Source organism: Rutilus rutilus (assembly GCF_951802725.1).
Source record: "Rutilus rutilus genome assembly, chromosome: 19".
NCBI lineage: Eukaryota > Metazoa > Chordata > Actinopteri > Cypriniformes > Leuciscidae > Rutilus > Rutilus rutilus.
The window spans coordinates 28,413,686-28,431,833 of NC_140232.1; the positions used below are offsets into that span (position 1 = coordinate 28,413,686).

The 18,148-nt window shown below is 35.7% G+C and overlaps 1 protein-coding gene across 2 annotated transcripts; it reads right to left on the reverse strand.

Annotated features, from left to right (window-relative positions):
- Nucleotides 1–2,118: 2,118 nt before the first annotated feature.
- Nucleotides 2,119–18,141, reverse strand: sap30bp (SAP30 binding protein). Of its 2 annotated transcripts, none has more exons than XM_084389590.1 (11): nt 17,991–18,141; nt 16,736–16,860; nt 15,683–15,727; nt 13,115–13,157; nt 9,155–9,243; nt 5,570–5,661; nt 5,385–5,445; nt 5,254–5,305; nt 5,102–5,160; nt 4,872–4,956; nt 2,119–3,471 (listed from the first exon to the last, which is right to left on the reverse strand). In XM_084389590.1, exons 1-11 carry the CDS (start codon nt 18,082–18,084, stop codon nt 3,293–3,295), a joined length of 924 nt encoding a protein of 307 aa, XP_084245716.1. In that variant the 5' UTR covers nt 18,085–18,141; the 3' UTR covers nt 2,119–3,292. The 2 variants fall into 2 exon arrangements, with proteins under 2 accessions (XP_084245716.1, XP_084245715.1); XM_084389589.1 differs by having other exon boundaries at nt 2,462–3,474; nt 17,991–18,122.
- Between the last annotated feature and the right edge of the window lie 7 nt (nt 18,142–18,148).

An 18,148-nucleotide genomic window follows, 5' to 3' on the forward strand; every position in this document is an offset into this window, starting at 1 on the left:
CCCTCGGACTGGGGCTCCATGCAAGATCTCACCTCGTGGGGTCTCAATGATCCTAAGAAAGGTGAGAAATCAGCCCAGAACTACACGGGAGGAGCTGGTCAATGACCTGAAAAGAGCTGGGACCACCGTTTCCAAGGTTACTGTTGGTAATACACTAAGACGTCATGGTTTGAAATCATGCATGGCGCGGAAGGTTCCCCTGCTTAAACCAGCACATGTCAAGGCCCGTCTTAAGTTTGCCAATGACCATTTGGATGATCCGAGGAGTCATGGGAGAAAGTCATGTGGTTAGATGAGACCAAAATATAACTTTTTGGTCATAATTCCACTAAACGTGTTTGGAGGAAGAAGAATGATGAGTACCATCCCAAGAACACCATCCCTACTGTGAAGCATGGGGGTGGTAGCATCATGCTTTGGGGGTGTTTTTCTGCACATGGGACAGGGCGACTGCACTGTATTAAGGAGAGGATGACCGGGGCCATGTATTGCGAGATTTTGGGGAACAACCTCCTTCCCTCAGTTAGAGCATTGAAGATGGGTCGAGGCTGGGTCTTCCAACATGACAATGACCCGAAGCACACAGCCAGGATAACCAAGGAGTGGCTCTGTAAGAAGCATATCAAGGTTCTGGCGTGGCCTAGCCAGTCTCCAGACCTAAACCCAATAGAGAATCTTTGGAGGGAGCTCAAACTCCGTGTTTCTCAGCGACAGCCCAGAAACCTGACTGATCTAGAGAAGATCTGTGTGGAGGAGTGGGCCAAAATCCCTCCTGCAGTGTGTGCAAACCTGGTGAAAAACTACAGGAAACGTTTGACCTCTGTAATTGCAAACAAAGGCTACTGTACCAAATATTAACATTGATTTTCTCAGGTGTTCAAATACTTTTTTGCAGCTGTATCATACAAATAAATAGTTAAAAAATCATACATTGTGATTTCTGGATTTTTTTTTTTTTAGATTATGTCTCTCACAGTGGACATGCACCTACGATGACAATTTCAGACCCCTCCATGATTTCTAAGTGGGAGAACTTGCAAAATAGCAGGGTGTTCAAATACTTATTTTCCTCACTGTATATGAGAACTGAACTGGACGATGACATCACGGTTTTCTCCAGAGCGGCTATATATATAAATGAACTAAATAACTTTTTTACAACAAAATGAAATATCACTGAACTTACTTAAGCTGGACTGTAACGCTATTTTCTTCTGGAAACAAACTTTGTTGCATTTTCCTGTTATAAAGCTACTTTGAAAAAAATCTGTATTGTGAAAAGCGCTATATAAATAAATGTGACTTAAATGAGTAAATGCACAGTTTGGATTTAAATAGGCAATTACTTAAGAGTATATGACTGGGTCATTATTGCTGTGATTATTATGTTTCTAGCATGTTATATGTTTGGCAACAGTTCTTTTGACCTTAATTGACAGAGTGTGTAGCTTTGCATTTCTTAAACCACCATGTAGGAAGACACATCATGGCCATATTCCAGAATGACAAAGCCAAGATTCATCGGGGTCAAATTGTGAAAGAATGGTTGAAGGAGCATGAAGAATACAATACAACATCTTGACCAAAAACTGATGCACCACTTGATGGAACTAACATCACATTTATTTTCATCAAGAGGTGCATACATTTTTGGTCAAAATAAATTGCAGAAATAAATGCAGTCCTGGTGAACATGACACTTCTTAAAAAAAAAAAAAAAACTCTCTCTCTCTCTCTATATATATATATAGCATAGACCCCAAACTATTGAATAGTAATGTAAGTTAACCATTTTATGGTTTTACAAAAAAATGACCATATGTCATATGTTCTAAAGTAACATACTAATTTGATCATTTGCACAAGGTTTTATCTGAAAGAAGTCCACTTAGAGCACTGGTTCTCAACCCTGGTCCTGAACTCAGATCATAAGCAAACTTAAGAAGCTGCAGAGCGAGGTCACGTGTCTTTATGGGATGTGTGTGAATTCTGGAAAATCACTGGCAATTGTGAATGAACCAAAATCAAACAATCCCAGGACACATTATCAGTGTATTTTCCGGAATCTCTGTGAAGGGGGCTTTGAAGTAACCACCACTTAGAGTAAAGTGTCTAGATCAAGGGACACAAGTTTGAACCCACAACCTTCTGATTATCAAGCCCGGATCTTTAACTAGGCTGTACCCACATTCTCAGCAGAAGGTTTTAAATATGACCAAGGGAAAGTGCCAGAAAATCATCTCATTGCACAGGATTTCTTAGCTTGAACAAAAGCTTGGATGGCTCAAGTTCAGAATGGAAAAGGTATCGCTTAGATATAAATCAGTACTCCATCTAGTATATGCACACCATCTTTCAATTTCAGAACCCAAAAACACATTCCTCATCCACAAAAAGTTATTTAACACAACCTTGACATCCCATTTCTATTTCTTCATCCCAGAGGAATTGAATTAAACACAGCAGAGTTTTATAAATTCAACAGTTTTGCAATTATACAAAAAAACATTTATTTTTACACTGCTGAGCTACAGAGAAGCCACAGAGTCGTTTTAATATATACATGTTTTATAAAATAAACCTACTTGCAATGCTAAAATTAAATAAAAGACAGAAATGACAGGGGGAAAAGAAAAAGAGTAAAAATGAACTTGCACCAAATTATAAGACCACCTTCTGTCTACACAAATGCAATAATACAGTCAAATAGCCCTGATCTGTTGTAATAAAATACTGAATGAAGACTCCAGTGATGTTTAATAGGTGTTCTGTGTGACGTGACCTATCCAAGAACATGAAAATGGAAACAGATAGAAGGCAAACCTGACTGGTCATCTATCAAACAATTAATGATTACTAAAAGGAAAAATAAAATGCAAAATGACTATTTGTTGCAAGTTTGAAAGAGTTTTCATATGTTGGACATGAACAGATGACTTGCAATGCATGACAGCTGCAGGATAGTTTTTACATACATGAAATCAATGGAAAACATCTGGGCAAAGACAACCAAGAAGTTTAAATACAAAAAAAAAAGTATCAACCATCGGATGAATGCATTTGAAATAGCTAGTCAAAGTTGAACACAAATGTCTGGAACAATTATGCCGTTATGAAGATATATCCAAAAATATTCTCTTTCTGAAAATGAGATAAAGACCATCTATTCCAGTTGCCAGACAGTTAAAATCGGCTGTTGCTCAAATAAAACAGCAGGACCTGTTACTTTTCCACGTGACACTGCCATTGACTATCAATCTGGCAAACTGATTTTCAACACTTTTTTTCCATGTCATTGCTTAGCTTTTTTGAGAATGGTTCCCACTGCAGAGATGACAGTGGTCTTGGTGCCGCTGGCTGTTGTGGTCACAGAGACGACTCCAGGGAGGGTGGCAGTGGTGGTGAGGAGGGCGGGTTGTGCCAGGGTCACTGGCACTGCTGAATCCCACTTGCTCTTCCTCTTCTGAGCATCTGCTGGGTCATAGCACTTAGGTTTAATTCAACTAGAACTAATGGTAGGTTTGTTTGCAGTAACACTAACCAACAAAGACTGAATTATAATTCAAAATATGTTGGGCTGTCACAATTCCTCAATTAAATTAGAGAACTTGATTTAAAAAAAATTCTCTATTGCAATTTGCCCATGTCGTTTAACTGGCAAAACACGGAAGTGGTGCATTCCACGGACGGCATTATTAGACCTTTTCCAAGGCTGCACGATACATCAAAACCATTTAAAGGTGCAGTGTGTGATTTTTAGCAGCATCTAGTGGTGAGGAGCATGTGGATTATTTACATGCATGCAAGTTACGAGTTTCTTCCAGCGTCTCAACGCGGCTCCGCTCACAGTAAATGCTGCTATAATGTTCATCTGGGAATGCAACGTGCACCATTTCACCAGATATGTAACGTCAATCATTTATAAACCTTAGCCAACACAGGAGAATACATCAATACATTACTAAACAAGCAAACTGTTGTTCATCGTGGTTTAAAATAAAAGTTCAAACCCTCGCTCTGAGTTTGCATGTTTTGATGTCCACATGTTGTTGTTTTTCAAGAAATTACAGTGGATGTAGCATGTCTATCATAAAGAACTGGCCAAATAGCAAAGATTAATTGGAGATTTTAATTCAATCTTGTTTGGACAATATTAAACAAGGATTTGATCATGCTGTAAAGTGTAACAACAACAATCACCCTCTGTTGGTGCCCTCTGGAGGCATTTATTATAATACATGATGAACATAAGTTGTGTATTTTATGTATTTTATCAGTGTTGTTCAATACAACAATATGATTACTAGCTTTTCGATACTTTTATTTGAACCAATTATTATTGACTCATTGTTATTATATCAATGTATTTTAAGTCATTTTAATGGTTGTTCTTCGCTTAGGTCTATTTGTATTACCGCAAAAAGTGTATCCGATTACTTGATTAATCGTCAAAATAATCAACCAATAATGTACCAAATGACCAAAATAATCGTTAGTGACAGCCCTAAACATTTGAATTTCATTATCATTAAACTAGAAATGGCTTATGCAACTATTATCATAGTGGCGACACACTAGGAGTAAAGAAAAGGACAGATTTTCTCTTTTATAAATGCTGAATAATACAGTTGGGGAAAAAAGCATAATATATATATATATATATATATATATATATTAAATAGTAAAAGCCTTAAACCTTGAGGTCTTTTTTGGTAATATATTTCTTTTTATCATAATCATAATCATAATAATAAGTATGGGCAGGCTGTTATTATACAACAATAACATTGCCTATATATATGTTGCAATTTCATCACTTTACATTTTTAAAGCCCTTATTTTTGCTTAAAACACTCAATCATGCATTGTACCTGTGGATGAGGCAGTTGTTGCGTTTGTGGCCAGAGCTCCTGCATTAGAAGTGGTGCCTTTTTTAGTGCCCGTCACAAATTCAATCTAAAGACACATGGGTAAAACATTGTAACCGTCAGTGAGGTTTTGGCCCATATAGAAGAAACAAACCTTTTAATATTATATATATAAAAAAATAACAAAAATAATAATGATAATAATAATAAGTGGAGTGCCTCAAGGTTTTAACCTTGGTCTTTTCCTTTTTGGCTTTTTCCAGCTTGTCCATCTCTACCTTCTGAGCTTTGGCTGTGGAGAGAATAGCACACAAATGGTTAACAGATGTAATAAATTTAATCCATATGAGTTGAAACGTCAAATTTAATTTTAAGCAAAATTTACCAAGTGCCTCATAATACGAATCCTCTGACCAGCCATGGGGGTCAAACATGTCCTATGGAGAAGTAAACACAAACATTTTTTTAAAACAGCAATGTGTGTTTACATGGTATTAAAAGGTAAACATTACATACTTTTGGATAATTGGTTCCAAGTTCATCAATTCCACAGAACTGGATTAGCTTCTCATAAATACTATAAACACAAACACATGGTTAGTTTGCAAACAAATAACAGTACTTTGAACAGTATCAAAATATAATCAGCTTCAGGTTATGTCTGGTGCATGGTGTGTCATTAAAACTTGTTATCTCCAGACCTTGGGTTGCGAAACTCTTTCTTCATCTGAATATGGCTGTTTGTATCAAAGTCTCCATGAAGCTTCCGCTCGTAAAGTTTAAAGATCTTTTCCTACAAACAGAAAAGGTACAACAGTCTTATTATCTAATTATTTTTCCTATCATTATTGATATTAAGTGCATGCATGATCTTCCCAAATAAACAAATTGTCTATTTTTTTTATTTTAAATGCAAGTTTATGTCAAAAGTGCACTACGAAACAAGAAAAATACTGTTTCCTCTCTTGTTGTGAGACACTAGGAATGAATAACGTCTTTGTACGACTGCGAGTTTCTAGAACTAGAGGGTGATTTTTGACAACCGGACTCCAAGAAGCACTTGGAGATGTGCCATTTTCAGTTTTCCTTCACATTCCAAGAAGTCAAATAAATTTAAAAATCCTTTGTTGACAATTAAGACACTGATCTTCATTTGTACAAAACGGACTACAAGAAAGTTAGCAGGAAGACCAACTGAGGTGTATAAGGGAATGAGGATCATGTCTGAGCAGCGATAAAAGCATAGCCACAAGGACAGGATATTAATCATGACGTGGAAAAGCACATCCCATCTATCAGTACTGAGTGTGAAAACCGCACCCGTGTACACCTGCCCCAACAGCTCATGAGACAGAGCTATAACAGGAAGTGCTATGATTAATAAGAAATTTGAGAATGAGATTAGAATAATGTGGTTTGTTAATATTTATTCATAAGAAATATGTTTGAAAATGACCTACGCATCAACATGGTTTTGACATCCCTGACCTCAAATGTTTAAATCCCTGGACATGTTCTGACAGGACGCAAGTTGCATGATATAGGGCAAACTGCCAGTCCTTACCCCCGGGTGAGGCAAAACACCTGAAAGACTGACACCCACAAACTTCCACCCCCTTGAGCCCCCCAGTGCCACACCCTGAGATAAAACATGCAGGCCAGGATCTGAACATGTGCTCTAAACACGTTGCCAAGAACTAAAACAATGAACTCATATGATCTCTTTTTATGACTGTTGATGACAAAGTGTAGTGTAGCAGTCCAACCAAAACAGAGCAGCTGAGAGAATGTTTTTCAGCTGGTATACGAAAAAAATTAAATAAATAAATAAAATGCTTTGGAAAATTCAGAATTCGCCAAGAATGAGAAGCACCAATCATACTGTTTATTTGCATTCACAGTCTATGTTGTTTTAGCCTGTGTCTTTTTAATTTAAAGGGGTGGCTCGGGATTTTTGACATCGGACCTCATTTTTAAGTCAGCCTGGTTGTTATTCATCAGTGGAGACATTTTTTTTTTTTAAATGATCCAGTCCTTATATTTGGATAGTTAGCCGATGCTAGGCTAGCGCGAGTCAATGGTATATGTTAGCCAGCCATTAAAAACCGTTTTACCCACTCCACAGTGCACCAAACGCAAATCAATTATAACACTAGACTATCGATGTATATGTCCGTTGAGAGAATAATGTTAGAAATCAAACTTACCTTTCATCACATTGCATTAGTTATAATTTGTTCCCTGTAATCATAAGCCTTGTCTACAGCAGCAGCGGAGTGATATTGATTACCTAGGCAACCGAGTGAGCTTCTGTTCTGTGTTTACTTTTTGCCGCATTACTAACCGGAGCAAAGTAAAATTCCGCAGCTGCTGAGAAACTAGTTCCTTTGGGATCATTGAGATGAAAGGTAAGTTTGATTTCTAACATTATTCTCTCAACGGACATATACATCGATAGTCTAGTGTTATAATTGATTTGCGTTTGGTGCACTGTGGAGTGGGTAAAACGGTTTTTAATGGCTGGCTAACATATACCATTGACTCGCGCTAGCCTAGCATCGGCTAACTATCCAAATATAAGGACTGGATAATTTTTTTTAAAAAATGTCTCCACTGATGAATAACAACCAGGCTGACTTAAAAATGAGGTCCGATGTCAAAAATCCCGAACCACCCCTTTAAAGGGTTAGTTCACCAAATTTTTTTATTTCTGTCATTAATTACTCCCCCTCATGTTGGTCCAAACCTGTAAGACATTTGTTCATCTTCAGAACAGAAATTAAGATATTTTTGATGAAATCCAAGAGCTTTCTGTGGCTCCATATACATACAGCAACGCAACTACCACTTTTCAAGGCCCAGAAAGGTTTTGTTTTATTTTCTGCAAACAAAATATTCTCGTAGTTTCATAAAATTAAGGTTGAACCACTGTAGTCACACGGATTATGTTAACGCAGAAAGTTCTCAGATTTAGTCAATTATCTTAATTTGTGTTCCGAAGATGATCGAAGGTCTTACGGGTTTGCAACGACATGAGGGTGAGTAAGAATTTTCATTTTTGGGTGAACTATCCCTTTAATTAAGATACTATTATTCATTTTCAACCAGTATTTTGTATTTATTTTTGTATTTCCTGTTTTCATTTTCATTTTAGTTAAAGGTTTAGTCATTTTGTTGTGCTATTCGTTTTATATAATAAAACTGTGTCTATATAATTCACATTATACTATATTTCTGTTTGTTATTGTAGTACATCAAGTTAAACTAAATGAAAATGAGAAATTTTGTCTTAGCAAACAGCTGAAAAAAAAACAAAAACATTTATTTTATTTGAAGTAATGGAATTTATGGTTTTAGTTAACTATAATAACCCAGACTTTAGCTTCAAGTATTTATGCAAATAAAAGTAACAGACAGTGTTTGTTTATACGGATGATGATTAATTAAAAACCCTATTTCAGCATGAGAATACAATCGGCATAAAGTCAGGTCTACTTTGAAGCATACATCCTAAACTAACTAACAACGAGCGAAATATTTATTACAGCATGCATAATTTTGTTAATATTAGTTAATAAAAATACGATTGTTCATGTTAGTTCACAGTGCCTTGACTAATGTTAACAGAAACACCCTTTTATTTGAAAACATTTATTAGTACATGATGAAATTACCTTTACCTAAGACTAGCCTAAAAAATTCTGTAGTTCAGGTTAACTAATAAGACGTTATTGTAAAGTGTTACAGAAGAGGCCATCTGACTGACATTTAAATTGACCAACTATTTTATAACATCATGTTTATGTACAAATTTGAAATTATTGTACAGCAGCCGATTAAACGATCAAAGTCAATAAGCGCTCATTCAAATAATCATGCAACAATTTCCACAAAAGGAGTGGAAAGTGTGTTGACTTCTGTCAAAAATTCTGTATGTCCAAAAATCATTGGTTAAGTTCAGATTTTTCACAAATGTAAGTGTCCTTTAGGATCTAATTTATAACTAAAAGGAGCTCACTAACATGTGATCAGTGCAGCAGTCTTTAACACAGCTTTGGGTGTAAAAATGACTCTAATGAAATTGCATAGCAGCCAAACAATCGTATAGAATTGATTTTGGCCCAGTCTTGTTATTTGTTTGTGCAATATGCATAAGCCTGTGAATGGTCAGCGTGCAAGCTATCTGATAGCAGCTGAGACTAGCATCTTTCAAAAACAAGTTCTCTCATTGGAGCCCATGGCAGCAAGTCAAGAACATCTCAAACAGAACAGAGCAACAATCTCACCTGCAGATGACTGGAACAACGCCCGGCGGGTTCAGGAGGAATTCTGATCTCGTCAGGAGACATGTTCCGTACCTTCTCCGAAAACTGTGCTATAAAGAAGAAGAAAATACTCATTTGAAGAATTAAATACATGAATGTTACAATTTACTTTACAGTATAAACAGGTGTGCTGCAATAGAGTAATGACAATCATATGCTCATAAAAACAAACTAAATTTTTTCAAGAAAATATTGTTGTGCTTTGCCCATGCAAACTCTCTGCTAGGATGCCAGGGCATTGCTATGCATGTTATATCTAATATGCATGTTGGTAATTGGTATTCATCCAATATTGGTATTGGATGATGTGTGTGTATATACTGTATTTATACTAATAAATATATATATATATAAAAAGCTTATTTATAATTATTTAAGTTACAATTTTTCTTTGGTATTTTTTTTTATAAAATATGTTTCAATAGGCCTTTATGTTGTGCAATTAAATTTGTCTTTGATTTTTACATATTTCATACAAACGAAAATTATTGCCAACAAGTGATTGCCTCACAATAAGTGAGCACATACTAAAAACTATAAATAATAAAAAAAAATAAAAAAAAATCATGAAGAAAATCCTTCTCCCATCAGCGGTATAAAGTTTCCAAACACACAAATATTCAGGATTCCATATGCAACTATAACCTCAAGCGAAAATATTTATTTTCACATTTTTACAATGACAGTAATCTACTACAATTACGCAAGCATTTGCGAGAACTGTATTCTGTATTTTTTTCTTTATTCCTTCAAACTAGAAGTGTCTATCAGCAGTCTGTCAGACATCTCTGGAGCAAATTACGGAGAAATGGAATTTGTGGTTGCGTACACATGCAGCAGTGAACACTATTCAAACCATACTGGTTGGAACAAGCTACTGCCGAATTCCCTTTCACCTCCTCTCTTCTCAATCCCACACACCCTTCCGACCCCATCTGCCTCTCTCACACCCCCTGGCTGCTGTTCTGGACAGGTCTGAGGCAACGACTGTGGGCCAAAACATGCCTCCGTTTGTTAAAACACATGACAGACGAGCACACACACACATAAGCAGGGAAGGGCTGGGTGGAGCACTCTAGAAGTGGCACACTTCCCAAAGCAATGCACAGACACACACAGACAAACATGTAGAAACAGGCCCTCTAGCGATGGAAACTTGCTGAGGTGTCGGAATTTCGGAAAGGTAAAATCATTTTTCATAAGAATTGCCTTGCGCACACTGAACATTTGAGGCAAACCCTTTGGCAAAACAGATCATGGACACATGTAGAGCTACTCTAAAGAGGTAGAAAAGAATAGAACACACAGATAGCATTTAACTAATTCACTATTATTATTGCTCATTTTTATGGTTAGGGATTTTAGAAACTCCTAATCCTAAGTATTGAAAATCGACTCATAACTCCTACATAAATGAAACCTCAAATTATGCAGCTTCTCAAGATGACAGGCTTTAGGAGGACAAGTGATCAGATTTGCTATTTTTTACCAGGCGGATGTTAAAAAAGGAAAAATAAGTCCCATAAACTGTGGGATAAAAAAAAAAGAACACACCTGTGTCAAAGAGTGCAACAGTGCCAGCGCACTTATTCAGTGATCGTGGTATTCTGCCTGTTCTTTTAACGTGAATAACAACATTACAAACTTTGATTTGAAGCAAAATTGGACAAAAAGGTATTTGAAAATAAGAGAAAAAGACAAAGGTAGAAGGCTGTCTCCTTAATGGCTTTGATGGTGAAAAGAACTACACTCCCATTAAGCATTGTGAACGACATAATGGATAAATATAAAACTATTGATGGCTAATTATACATAGGAACAATATATTTTATGTTTCTTGCAATATATATAGCAACCACATAAAAACAACCCAGAACACCCTAGCAACTAGGGCTGAGTATTGATTTCATTATTCAATTAAACTTTGATTCACAATCTTGCGATTTGATAAGCCATTTTATTGACGTCTTTCCTTGGCATTGATGATAGTAGTAGTAAAGTGGAAAAGATGATCCGTACATGACACGTGCACTTCGTGCTGCTGCTTCGCTTAATCTGTGACCTGCCATGTCACATTAAAGAGAGCCAAAATGGTATTTATTGTTTGAATTTCATAAATAAAATGGACAGAATTTGAAATCTGAGACTTTATTTCATATCAAAAGTTTAAAAAAAAAAAGCTTCTTTGATTTATTGGATGGTACTGTAGGTGAGCTACAATGTTCTGAAAACTGAAAACAGCATAGACTCATTTAGAGATTCTTTGTCATTTAAGAATCGATTTCGGTTCATAAAAATGAGAATTGATTAAAATCGAGAAATCAATATTTTTTTCTCCAACCCAATTAGCAACCGCCATGGCAGAACTAGAACAAAGGCAAACACAAATAATACTTAGAAAGTGTAAAAACTTTGGTCAAAGTTTGCGATTGTTTTTGTGGCTGTCATGGATTCAACTGTAGTTGGTCTGAAAGCTGTGTTTTATAAAGCATTCACACATGTCTTAATTATAGTGTGATTAGAGTAAATGTGGTAGCAGCAGGCAGCAAGTGTGCACAGGAATGTTGGCAAGGCAGGGGTCTTCTATAAAACCCCTAAAATCCCCACTGTTGCTCTCAAGCCAGCTTTCTTATTCCTGATATGATTTAGTGCGATTTTAGCTGATTTTTGAGCAGCAGATCTCTCCCCATTTGTCATTTCCTCTCCATCAGAGTAATCACGCGTTAACTGTACATGACTCATTTCTCAGGCATCTTCAGAACTCAGTGTTCTCCCAAACAAGTGGCACCATCACACACAAAGCCCATACACCAACTCCAGTCTCAGAAAGACTCCAAAAAAGAGAAGGAGGGAAAATTAGAGCCGAATGTAAAGATCTTCTGTCTCCCAACCACAAAGCAAATCTTTGAGTCTCCAGCAAGACCTTCCTTTCTACGGTCTATTCTGATCTTTTCACATTTTAATGTGAAGAAAAACAAGACAAAGTGGAACGTTCAGTTACTCGTCCAAATGTCTTGTTTACAGTACCTCCCAACAATTGTAAAAGTAGAATATTCTGGCTCTGAGTGCATCAGAAAGATATGTGGCATTATAAATACAGTTTTTATACATAAAAGTTTAGGGGCCCAAACTTCTAGTGCAGGCTGCATGTATTACGTTGTTACGTTTTTTCATGAAGAACGTACTCGCTCTACGTTCCAGCTGATGAACGATAAAAATATTGACAGCCAATCAGAATCCACCCAACTATAAAGAGCTTGAGCATTTAAAACAGTAGGTGAAAACTGCAGGGCATGCTTATTATAATCAGAACATTATCGTGCATGAAGCGGACACTAATAGTTTTTGTTATAGTTATCATTCTTGGTGAGAATGGGCCTTTAGTTGGAAATTGGAAAATCGCTTCCAGAACAATTTTTTCCAGCTGATGAACGATAAAAACATTGACAGCCAATCAGAATCCACCTGACTTTAAAAAGCTCTAGCATTTAAAGCGGCATACAACATAACTGTATTGGGAGCTCATTATAAACAGAACGATATCATCTGTTGATGTGGGCGCTAATATAGTTATCAATCTTGGTGTGAATGGGCCTTAAGTGGAAAAAGAAAAATGCAATCATAGAAAAATTAAAGGAAAAATCATGACTTTGATGAGCAAGCATTAAATTATAAGTGCTGTACGATCCTGAGGTCTCGCTATAATCAAACTAATATCACACAGAGTTGCCATAAAACAGAACTGAAGCAATCCAACCTGGATCACTCATTTCCTGGGCACGGCCAAGGTACACAAACACACACCTCAGCAACTTTCTTGCACCATGTTGGCTGGAGCACAAACACACATTAATGCTTTCTACCATCTCTTTGGAAAGATATTTTACTTGAAGATGAGGGAATGATTCATTTAATACTTACCAACAAGTTCATTGGGGTCTTTAACCTCCACTTCCAGGACATCCTATAATAGAAGAAAAGGTAAAAAAACACATACTGAAAATCAATAATACATTGATTTCAAGTGTTTTCAAGTAAGCTTGTACATCCATCCACAATTACGATAAACCAAGTGATATACTGTTAAAACCATTTAATCAGATGATATTTGGCCATTTTGGCAATATCAGCGTCAAATAATAACGGTGCCTGTTTGTTGATTTAACAAAAGTGTTAGCACCCCCTTGTGTAAGCTCCAAAAACTTCCAACAGAAAAGTCCAAGGATAAACAGTTTCTTTATTTTCAAGTATTTTTACGTAAATATAGCGTAATGTAAGTGTTCATTAACGCATGTCTTTATACACTACTAGCGATTCAGAAGAGAATAGGTTTAATCCTTTGCTGTAGCTTTTAAAACACAATGGCCCGGTTTCACAGACAGGGCTTAGACTAAGCCAGGATTAGACCATAGATCAATTAGGACATTTAAGTAATTTTTATAAACATGCTTAGAAAAAAACATTACCGATGTGCATCTTAAAACTAAAAAGGCACTGATATATTTTTAAGATCAGTCAGTGCAAGTTTATTTCAGTGGAAACAGCTCAGACTTACATTTTAGTCTAGGACTAGTCTTAAGCCCTGTCTGTGAAACCAGGGGAAAATGTCTTTCCTGGAAAGCTTAAAACCCAAGGCGTGTAAAAAAGTGCAAAAGCCCAGAGTAGTAAAACTAGGCTGAAAAAATACACTGGGCCTCTGTTCACTGTCCTCCTTTACACAATCTCAGATACAGTCACTCAGCAACAGAATGTGCAGATGGAAGAATCGTCTCGTAAAAGCGCCCAAGTAGAAAATGTGTCTAGGACAGCACAGAGAGAAAGATGACTCACTGAGAGATGAACCTCTTATAGCCAAAAGCGCAAATCCTAACAACAGTCCTTTCACTTGAAAACTCACTATGGCAAAACAATGTTAGACACAAAAAAAAGGACCCATCCATCTCCACTGAGGCAGGGGGCCTGCCTAAAAAGGGGTCTTTTTCATTTAGATTAGCCCAAAAATGGGACCACGGGTTAAAGGAGCTACCCCTCGCTATTTCATTGTCATGCCCCGGCATGCACTTTAACAACACTGAAGACAAAACAAATTTCTGAATAATAAAGTTATAAGACACTTAAGCAAGTGAAGATTACAGCCTGCGCTTAAAAGAAATCGTTACCTTCATGCCATTCCAAACACAAATGCTGCTTTTTTTCTTTTTCTTTTTTATTTTTGTGTGGAAAATAGTTGTAAAAAAGATTCTTTAAAATTCCCCTTTTTGGGCCTAATGAAAAACACCACCAAATGAGTTTGGAACAACAAGAGTGCGAGTAAATGAGAATTGTCACTTTTGGGGTGAAAAAACAGTCAAGGACAAACATGAACTGAACCCACATAAAAAGAAAAAGCACCATAACTCTTACATTTGAAAACGTTCTTATTAAGCAATCATAATTTAATCATTTCATTCCAAAACATGTCTTATATCATTTAGCGATGATGAAGAACAGCGTTCTCTCTCTGGGGTGTGGCTCTAAATTGATGCAACATCACAAGCTACTATTGTGAAAAAGTCATTTCAGTGCATGAAATAACTTGCCACTGCAGTGCTTTGCACATCTGAATTCCTTTAAGATTACTTTAGAATTTAGATTCTAGATATTCAAACTAATAATGAGAAATACTGTTCATAAAACAGCAACATAAATGTGTTTTCTAAAACTATCATGAAAGCACCATGTAAATACCACACTTTTATTCAGCAAGGATGTATTAAATTGTCAAGTAACAGTCAAGACTTTTACATTATATTTCAAATAAATGCTGATCTTTTTAACAAACTATTCAAAGATTCAAATAGAAAGTTCCCAAAAAATTAAATAATAAGAAATGTTTCTTGAGCAGCAAATCAGCATATTAGAATGATTTCTGAAGGATCATGTGACACTGAAGACTGGAGTAATGATGCTGAAATTTCAGCAAAAATATATTTCACAATATGACTATTTACTGTATTTGTGATCAAATAAAAAACATTTAAAAACGTTACTGTACCAAACTTTTGAATGGTAGTGTACATTCAGTTCTGTTAGTTACTACAGCAACAGTTACTACATACACAAAACATTACAAATATTATCAGAGTACCATGGTATTATCATCGAATATCATCAAAATATCAAGGTACCAACATAGTACTGTTGTTGTGTAAGAAAAAAAAAAAAAAAAAAACCTTTAAACACACTGAAACCAGCTAAGTACATTTCAAAGTACCTGCAGTGTGCATAAACCTGATGTTTAAAAAAAATTGGCAAAAAAAAACAAAAACATTAAGGACATGCTGTACTACTCATACGTCCCTTCTATGCAAGTTCAAACACACATGTTCCTCAGATGGAGTGATGCAGTGTTCTCTTGGTTTGAGATCAATCATAACACTCCAGTAAATTTAGGAAGGGTGTGTCTTGAGTTTGATACCCAGAACAGGGAATTTAGGTAGGGTCAAATACCTTCACATCATCTTGGGTCCGCCCTGAGTCCGACTCCTCCTCTTCCTATGAAAAAAAAAAACAGGGTCACCAAAGTCACATAACCATATTACCAAACAATATTCAAGAGCTCCCCCTTCAGGTGTGCAAAGTTACAACCATGGTTCTCAGAGAATGACTGGGAATTCAGTTCTGACTGGGAATTCAGTAATAATCAAAGTTGAATTAGAGGAAAATAAATTAAAATTACCAGAAGAGGGGCAATAGTAAATTTACTTTGAGATCTTTTAATATAAAAAGCATATGTGCAAAAAGTAACTATATACCAGTTTCACAAGGCTTAAGCCTAGTCCCAGACTAAAACGCATGTTTGAGCAGTCTTAACTGAAAGCAAATTGCACTGACTTATCTGAAAATATGTCAGTGTCATTGTTTTGTCTCAAGATTTTTTTTTCTAAGGTGAGTTTATAAAAGCTACTACTCCTAGCATAACCTAAACCCTGTCTGTGAAACCAGGCTTTAATGACTAACAATGAGAAAAACTAGATCAGAGTGTAGTCGTATTATGAAATAGTTTCTAACCTTTATATGGCATTAATTCTATTACCTGTCAGAAATAATGTGCATTTAAAACAAATATATATATATATATATATATATATATATATATATATATATATATATATATATATATATATATATATATATATATATATATATATATGTCTACATATATCTACATATATATCTACAGTATATCGATATCTATATCTATATCCAGTATATATAAATAAAATTATACTGATATAATGTACTGGAAAATGTTAAATATTTCATATTAAGTGAGAAATCAAGTAATCTCATCTCAGTAATTTGTTAATTTTTGTTTGCAACCATTTGTGCCACAATTTCCTTTTGTTACAATTGCCTCTAGTCTCCTCTTGTTAAAAAAATAATGATAAAAAAGGTCCTATAAAAATGTGAAGGATAATTTTGAGGAATAGGATTCCATGTGGATGAAATGGTCTGACACTAGTAAAACCCTACACTGAAAAAGATATGGTGAAAACTGACCGAATTTCTAGTGCTGTCCTCATCACTATCCTCATTTTCCGAGGGCTTCTCATCTGGCTCCTCCACACGACTCACGTCATCCTCTCCGTAACTAGCCGACACCAATCCACCATGAGATTCTGATTCTGCAGAACAAAAAGTAACCATTTTCGGTTCCACTCGTCAAGATTTTCACAAGAACCTTGACTTCCATTCCTGATTATATCAAGGGGCGTTACGACATACTACCAGTTTATCATCACTTAAAAAGCAAACACTGAAATGTATTAACATTATATAATATAGATCAGGAAGAGACAAACTGAATAAGAAAATTCATAAATACATAAAGGCAGAGGTATGATTTTCCACATCACATGAAATAACCAAATACTGTTTAAAAAAACGTGACAAATGATTTTGAGTTTAATTGGATATAGTTACAACGGTACCCTATATACTATAGTTATTACAAGTTATTGTTGCTACTGTAAATCCATAATACATTAATATGAGATCTTTTTGATGACAGTATAGGTTAACACCAAGTTACAATCGTTTTACAGTCGTAACAAAGAACGCCACAAGCATAAAATTACTAGTGCTGGGCAACGATTAATCGCATACAAAATAAAAGTTTGTGTTTACATAATATATGTGTATGTGTGTACTGTGTATAATTATTTTGTAATACACACATATGTATATTTAAGAACATTTGTTTTATTTCTATATAAAATATGTATATTTAGATATAATATAAATTATGTATAAATATATACATGCAAATATTTCTTAAATATATACAGAAATGTGTCTGTATTTCAAAATAATTATACACAGTAACGTTACTACACACACATACATTGTGTAAACACAAACTTTTATTTTGGATGCGAATGCGATTAATCGTCGCCCAGCACTAAAAATTACATAAAGTACCATAAGAACATAGCTTAAAAAAAAATCTTTATCAAAGTAAATAAAATAGAGACCGAGTCTCTTTATGCGTAGTGCCCTCTACAGCACTCCACGGCCAAGTGTTCGTCGTAATAATAATTTCTTACTAGCCAACCATCAAGAAATAGCTAGTTCAGCTCATGACAGTAATATATTTCACAAAATAAGCTATTTAAGTTACATGTACATATTGTCTATTTCATCGCATTCGCTGTCATTTGTAGCGGCGCGTTAACCTAACCACAACAACAAAGCCATCAGTGTTACAAACCCCCAGTATTTACAAGCTTTTCCTAACATTCATTAGAGCTTATACCTTGATCATCTGTGTCTGGATCTGAATCCTGCTCTGAATCATCCCCATAAGCAGCTAGTGAAGAGAGAAGCGCACTTCTTTTACTGCTCGCCATGTTCAGCGCTGGCGCACATCAGTGACGTTATGGTCTATATTTCATCTGCGCACGCTCGGCGTTT

What these genes read in the sequence shown, in the direction of transcription:
- sap30bp (XM_084389589.1), bottom strand. Translation starts at nt 18,084, where the DNA reads ATGGCGAGCAGTAAAAGAAGTGCGCTTCTCTCTTCACTAGCTGCTTAT. An exon ending in AGGACAGCACTAGAAATTCG is followed by an intron (nt 15,728 to 16,735) that starts GTCAGTTTTCAC and finishes TTTTTTTCATAG; the next exon opens with GAAGAGGAGGAGTCGGACTC. An exon ending in GTTGTTCCAGTCATCTGCAG is followed by an intron (nt 5,662 to 9,154) that starts GTGAGATTGTTG and finishes TTCTGTTTGTAG; the next exon opens with GAAAAGATCTTTAAACTTTA.